At 36.2% G+C, this 7,500-nt stretch overlaps 1 protein-coding gene across 1 annotated transcript in view; it reads right to left on the bottom strand.

Annotated features, from left to right (window-relative positions):
• LOC143032821 (juvenile hormone esterase-like) overlaps positions 1–7,500 on the bottom strand; it is a 55,670-nt gene that overhangs the window by 34,440 nt on the left and 13,730 nt on the right. Inside the window, exons 3-5 of the mRNA XM_076197902.1 lie at positions 4,558–4,717; positions 2,224–2,367; positions 580–724 (exon numbers count right to left, since the gene is read on the bottom strand). Coding sequence (XP_076054017.1) covers positions 580–724; positions 2,224–2,367; positions 4,558–4,717 — 449 coding nt within the window. The remainder of the gene's footprint in view (positions 1–579; positions 725–2,223; positions 2,368–4,557; positions 4,718–7,500) is intronic.

Here is a 7,500-nt window from a genome sequence, read left to right as displayed (position 1 = left end):
AGGTGACCAAGGTGAATACACACACACACACACACACACACACACACACACATACATACACACACACACACGCACACACATCCACACACACACACGCACCCCCATATATATATACATATACATATGCATATATATATCTATATATATATATACACACACACATATATACATATATGTATATATATATATGTATATATACATATATATATATATGGAGGTGAGGTGGCAAAATGAAACGTTAAGGCTAGAGTATGGAGTTTTATTCTGAACCAGACGTTTCGACATCTTGGGCCACTGAATAAGGCCATAGAGGTCGAAATGTCTAGTTCAATAAAACTCCATACTCTAGCCTTAAACTTTCATTTCCACCTCACCTCCATATATGTATATATATATATATATATATATATATATATATATATATATATATATATATATATATATATACATATATATATACTGTATATATATACATGAATCATTACAGTATGTTTTGATTATTTACTCGAAATTTTGACTATTAGTTATTAGGCATTACGTAAATTGGAATAAGAGGTACATTGGCAGATGCTGGCTTACCTAGAGTGCCCAGACGGTAGTGAATGGTGACGAGGATGACGGGATGGTCGAGGAGTTTGGTAGGCAGGTAGATGGACGTATCCCCAGAGATAAAGGCTCCTCCGTGGATGAAGAACATGACTGGAAGTTTCTTTGACACATCGAGCTGAAACAGAGGCGCTGTGAGAGTTCTCTGTGCGGAGATTCGAAACTGGCGAGGGTTTGGGTATATGGGAAAATGAATGCAAGTTTAGGATCTTGTTTTCATTGAGCGATGCTTTTGAAGACCTGAGTGATTCTCGGTGGTATAACTCAAGCTTTCACTTCATATTGGTGCTCGTTCTGTTTATTCAGTATTCTAAGATTTGGTTAGCTAAGTCTCTATATTTTTTTATAATCTAAGCCTGTGTCTTCTCGTTTTTCTTTTCAGTCTTTAGCAGTCTCCTTTGTGTGAAAATAGTTCTTTTTGTGACATCTCTGTAAAGTGATAATAATCCTGCTCTTTTGTTTTATTTTATTCAAAATTTTTCGTATATTGATTTATTTTTCATTTATTTTTGTACTCCTTTCTCTATTTCTGATAAGTCACTCCCGTAAACTAGCACTCAACGTGTCCTGTCTTTGTGCTTTTCCAAGTTTGGCTGTTTACATTTCACAATGTGGGCGTCATTATCCCTGCTAGGGTGGATTTATTTATTTATTTTTTATTTTTATTTTTATTTGATTCAGTGTGGAAAAGGTGCCAAAATGGTATACCAATTAAGTGAAATTATAATATAATTGAAGCATTTCCTGATCGACCACCAGCCATTTCGCATATTCAAGTTTTAACATGTTCAGTAACTGTGTGAGGTTTGTGGTAGCTGGGCAAATTACATTTTTCGCCTTGCAGTTTGGCTTAAGCTATTGAGCTAGGAGGTCGTGTGCTGATCTATGTTAATAAATAGTGAGTGTTTTAAATTTGTGTATATACACTACACAATAGTAATCTTCACTTTAAGTGGTTAACTAAGGGGGAGGGACACGGCATCCCACAGAGAGCTCTACTATGCCTGTAAACATTCTATGACGTGGTATAATGCCTCGGTGTTATCTTTTCTTTATCCATTGATATATCACGGATTTGTTTGGGCTCGTGTTGCTTCTCGCCAGCTTATGCCAAATCTTGATTTAAAGTGTGACCATAAGTTCTAAATTCATCAATAGCTATGCATGGATAACGCAGACTTTGATATTAGAATAGTATGCAAAATGAGCAGAACATATATAATCTCATGTTGTATTTTCTGAAAAATCTAATATTTTTGTAAATTTATAACATCTGGAAGTCAATAAAAATGTCTGATTTAAATAAACTTTTTTGCATAATGTTCTATTGATTAATTGCTACCTTTTACAACCTTAGATATTTAAAAATCAAAATCAAAATATCTGATTTATATGTAATTTTGGCATATTGATCTCTTAATGAAATGACAATTTAAAAACTCAAGAAAGTTAAAAAAAATATATATCTAAGCGATTTTTACTCCACCCTAACCCCTACACCTTTTTTAAGGGTCTCAAAAAAAAAAAAAAAAAAAAAAAAAAAAACGGAACCTCTCGTCCCTGCAGGGCCCTTAGCCTGACCATCCTGACCCTTCAGGGACGAGAAACGTTGCTTACCGTTGGAGTGAACACATTTAGGAAGAGACAGTCCTCGCTCCCAGAAGCACCGCCACCAATCATGGCCGTCTGGGGACACTTGTGGCCCATGGCGGTGGCCTCCAGCGGTTCCTTGTCCCAGTACTTGCCAGCCGGACGTGTCGGCTGCAGGAAGCACATATCATTATGAGATCTCATACGTATATGCAAAATAAATACATGCATACACATACCGGTATATGCACACATGCATAAATAAATGAATACATGCATATATACATACATAAATTAATATATGCATACATACATGAGTACATACATGCATACATATATACGCACACAAGCAACCACAAGAAAACTGTGGTAATGCACTTCCACACCTCCAAAGACGTTCTCCCCCCCTCCCCTGCTGACAATTGACGGCCAACCCCTACAAGTGGTCCAGTCAACTAAGCTGCTGGGGATAACCATCGACAACAAGTTGACCTGGAAGGAGAACACCGCCTACACCGTCAGGGCAGCCTCCTACAAGCTGTATATGCTGCGTCGACTGAGTTCATTAGGGCCTTAGGCTGAAGATTATAAGACCATCTACACTTCCTTCATTTTACTCAAGTTTATGTACGCATCACCCTCCTGGGACTCCTCACTTACAATCACGTAGCAGTGACAGCTGGAGAAAGTGCAGTAAAAAGCCTGTCGCACAATCCTTGGCAAAGAATACTCCACTTATCAGCACGCTCTCACCACACTAGGACTACCCACCCTTGCTGACCGCTATCCTCAGAGTCTGAGGTCCTTTGCGATCACTCTAATTAAACATCCTCGGCACCGGAACCTGCTACCTCCACAGGTACCACGACCACGGCTGCAGGTGCGGCATCATAATACCATCAAGCCGATCAGAGCACGCACCGACTGGTATAAGAAGAGCCCCATACCATTTGTGGACTTAATCAACAACAAGAATTAGCATTGTTGTACTACACACCTATTCCTCAGCTTACTGTTTATTTGTCTTTTTTTTTTTTTTTTTTTTTTAATGCTTGTAACAACATCTTTTCACTGTCATAGTTTTATATTGTTATAATCTTGTAGGATGTATATTTTCAACAGTAATGCTGCTATACCCAATAAACCTATTATCATTATTACTATTATTATTATTACTATTATTATTATTATTATTATTATTATTATTATTATTATTATTATTATTATTATTATTATTATTATAATAATTATTACTATTATTATTATTATTATTATTATCATTATTATTATCATTATTATTATCATTATTATTATTATTATTATTATTATTATTATTATTGTTATTATTATTATTGAATACATACATGAATGAATACATGCATCCTTACATGAGTATTTACATGCATACGTATATGCTTATTCATACATACAAACATTGATACTTGTACATACATGTATATATACATTCATACATGTTTACATGCATAAACAATGCATACATACATGAATAAATACATACATGCTCGTGTATGGGACAATGACTGTAAGTGGTCGACATTAGGACATTCGTGACCTCTCTACGGACCAAAGTCACGCAGCATTCTTGTGTCATTTGAGACTAATCTCGATTAAAAACAAAACAAAACAAAAATCATGGTCAATTTTACTACTCTGATCCTTCTGTTCTCCTACCTTCTCCTGAAGTTTCTCTTTGAGCTCACTTCTTCGATGTCATATTGTCCCCAAGGATAGAAACACTGGTTATTGCTAACGAAACACTAAGGGCATACATCCATACTGTCATGCACGCATACCTACATACATGCTACCATCAGTGCAAAAATAATGTACATTTAGAGTGAGAGGGTACTGGAGTCGACTTTGGTGAAGAAGATGGTCAAAACGGCCAAGGAAGGTTGACTACAGGTCAGGACGGGTAATGGCGTGGGGTCAGTGGTCGTTTAAAAGGAGCAACGGCAGGTGTCGTTACTCACTCTTCTCCCACAGTTCGACGTCGCCTCGTCTCTTCCTTCCCAGAGAGCCAGTTAAGTTTGCTACGTAACCGTCCCTCCCTCCCCCCACGTCAGACCTTTGTTATTTTTTTTCTTGTATTTTCGTTATTGTTCTTTGAGTTAATCTCAGTGTAAATAGAGAAAATAGGTGTTATATTTTATGTTATATTGTTCTTTCATTGTGCCCACACTTGACTCACCCTGATTCAGTTGCAAAAAATCCCAAACGGGAAGATTTTGTAAAGGTGAATACATACAAATGCATGTTTATGTAATATTGTCCTTTGACCGCGCGCGCGCGCGTGTGTGTGTGTGTGTGTAACAACTATGTATATAACAACAACTCTACCTTGAACCTATACTCAGAAGTATTTTGACCGTATCTAATCCCCTTGAAGGCGTAGATCGGCTTATTTTTTATCGTCACCATGTTCTTGCCAACAATCTCAGCGTTCTCTCCAAAGGACGGGAGCGTCAGCTTCGGGGATTTCTTGGTGCCAATGGTGAACCTGCAGGAAAACAAGCAAACAAATGAAAACAGCAGTGCGCATTACTATGCAACATCCACGCGTGGTTGCACTTTGTCGACATCAAGAAATGGCAACGGCAAATAGGAAGAATGAAATCATCTGGGACCTAAAAAACATTCTAAAGATTATGTATAGACAAAAATAACTTTGCTGATAGGTTTATTTTTGTATCCAAATAATATCATGTAAGCATTGACATAAATAGAATATAAACTGAAGAGGCATTCTACCAGAGTGTAGAGGGAAAGAACATTTGAAAATTAAGTTGAAGTCAATGGATCTGGTATGGATTTGTGATCCTGATAACAACGAGCAAGGTTTTTAATGTATTATCTGTGATAACCAAATAATTCCATTTCAAGGAGGGCTATTATCAGGATTATGGTAAGTAACTACATTGATGTACGTCTATAAAACAAAAGAAAACCGATATCAGACGTTACGCTCAGTTTGAAATTTGAATCTTGTTGTTCGTAGGTCGGAATCAAAACAAACACTGAAGGTATAGTTTCATTCCATGAACATGAAAACCTGTTTAGGAACATAAAAACATAAGAATGAAGGAGACTGCAACAGACCATAAAGCCTAAACTAGGCAATTCCATCCCTTTTGCCACCTATCACCCTTATCCATAAAGTTAAACATTCTTTTAAACAACGAACATTTTCAATGCCTACTACATGGTTACTAAGTCTAGTCCATTCGTTGACTACTCATTGGTAAACCAGCCCTTGCATATTTCAGTCTCAAATCTAAGATCTTCCAATTGAAACCCATTATTGCGAGTCCTGCCTTGTTGTCTTAATACGATGCCATATTACAAAGGATTACAAAGGCAGAGCATGCCAACAGGAGACCTTTTGGTCCATGTCTAGGTCGGATGCAAAAAAAAATCACTAATAATAAAACAATACATAAAAACTATAATAATGTAAATAACAAATAAAATACATAAATAAATGGATAGGTATAGTTAAATAATAAACAAACAGGTAAATAGTAAATAATAATAAATTGACATATAACTAATAATAAATGAAACTCAGACAGACAAATGATAACAAAACAAAAACAAATAATATAAAATAAATTGTAATCATTACAGCATCTTGCTTAGGTGTTTATCTAAATGATTCTTAAAGCTTCGAACTGAACTACATTGCACTACCTGTGCAGGAAGTTTATTCCATTCATTAACTACACGGTTGGCAAAGTTGTTTCTACCTACTTCCAAATTTAACCTATTTCCGGACAGTTTGAGACCATTGTTTCTTGTCTGATTCTCATTCAATGTGAAAATTTTGTCAATTTTGATGTTGTCAATTCCCTTTAAAATCTTAAAGACCTGTATCAAGTCAACTCTGAGTCTACGCTTTTTTAGGGAAAACAGATCCATATGTTTTAGTCGATTTTTGTATGATTTATTTTTGATATTTGGAATCAGTTTTGTGGCTCGCCGTTGTACTTTTTCTAGTCTGTCAATGTCTTTAATGAGATTCGGTGACCATACGGAAACAGCATATTCCAAATGTGGACAAACTAACGATTCATATAGCTTGTTAATGAGTGATGGACTTTTGAAATCAAAAGATCGCACAATCAGTCCTAGAATCTTATTTGCTTTCTCAGAGGCTGAAATACACTGCTTGGATGATTTGAGGTCGTTACTGATAATTAGGCCGAGATCTTTTTCACTATCCACTTTTGTTAACGAATTTCCAAATAACTTGTAATCGTACTTACTGTTATTTTTACCTATGTGCATTACCTTGCATTTACTTGTGTTAAATTTCATTAGCCACTTTTCAGACCATTGCTGTAATTTATCTAAATCTTCTTGAATATCTAATTGGTTTGAGTGATCATTTGCCACTCCGCACAGTTTTGTATCATCAGCAAATTTGGAAACAGTAGATTTTAGTCCATGGTCTATATCATTTATATATACTATTCGTGACCCTTGTTAAAGCCCTTGATCCACTTGAACGCATATATATATATATATATATATATATATATATATACATTATATATATATGTATATATATATATATATATATATGTATATGTATATATATATATATATATATATATATATATACATATATATATATATATATATATATGCATACATACACACACACAACTCCGGAACAAAGTCATAAGGGAAATAAAAAGAACCGAAAAGATGTACTACCCCAACAAGATCAAGCACTTACAGCAGAACAACAGCATGTGGTTTAGCTGGGTCAAAAGCTTGTGTGGCATGAGGCAGGCATCTGACATTCCCCCCCTGTCACAATTCCCACCAACCCTTGCGGTTGAGCAAGTAAATAACCATTTTGCCTCCATCTGTCAAACGCTGCCTGGCATTGACCTCTCTCTCTCTCCTCCCTGCCTTCCTCCCCTCCCCTTCTCCCCTACAGTACATGTTTTTCAAGTGTTCAAGAAGCTCGCTAGTATCAAACCAAAACGGGCACCTACACCCGTAGACTCATACATCGAACTTTATCGTGAATTTGCTCGCGAACTTGCCATCCCGATCTGTTCAATAATAAACGCCTCAATTAAGCAGAGCAAATGCCCCACAGATTGGAAGACAGGCTTCATTAATTCCATCCCCAAATCTTTCAATCCCCAATCCTTTAGTGATCTCAGACCCATTACTACCACTCCCATTCCTAGTCTTATTTATGAGGATTTTGTCTTCGAGTTGGCATACTCCAAAGTCAGCAAATTCATTGATACCCAGCAGTTTGGT

Source organism: Oratosquilla oratoria, chromosome 14, assembly GCF_046742065.1.
Source record: "Oratosquilla oratoria isolate Oo_2021 chromosome 14, ASM4674206v1, whole genome shotgun sequence".
Taxonomy (NCBI): domain Eukaryota; kingdom Metazoa; phylum Arthropoda; class Malacostraca; order Stomatopoda; family Squillidae; genus Oratosquilla; species Oratosquilla oratoria.
This window is presented reverse-complemented; position numbering and strand designations above follow the sequence as displayed.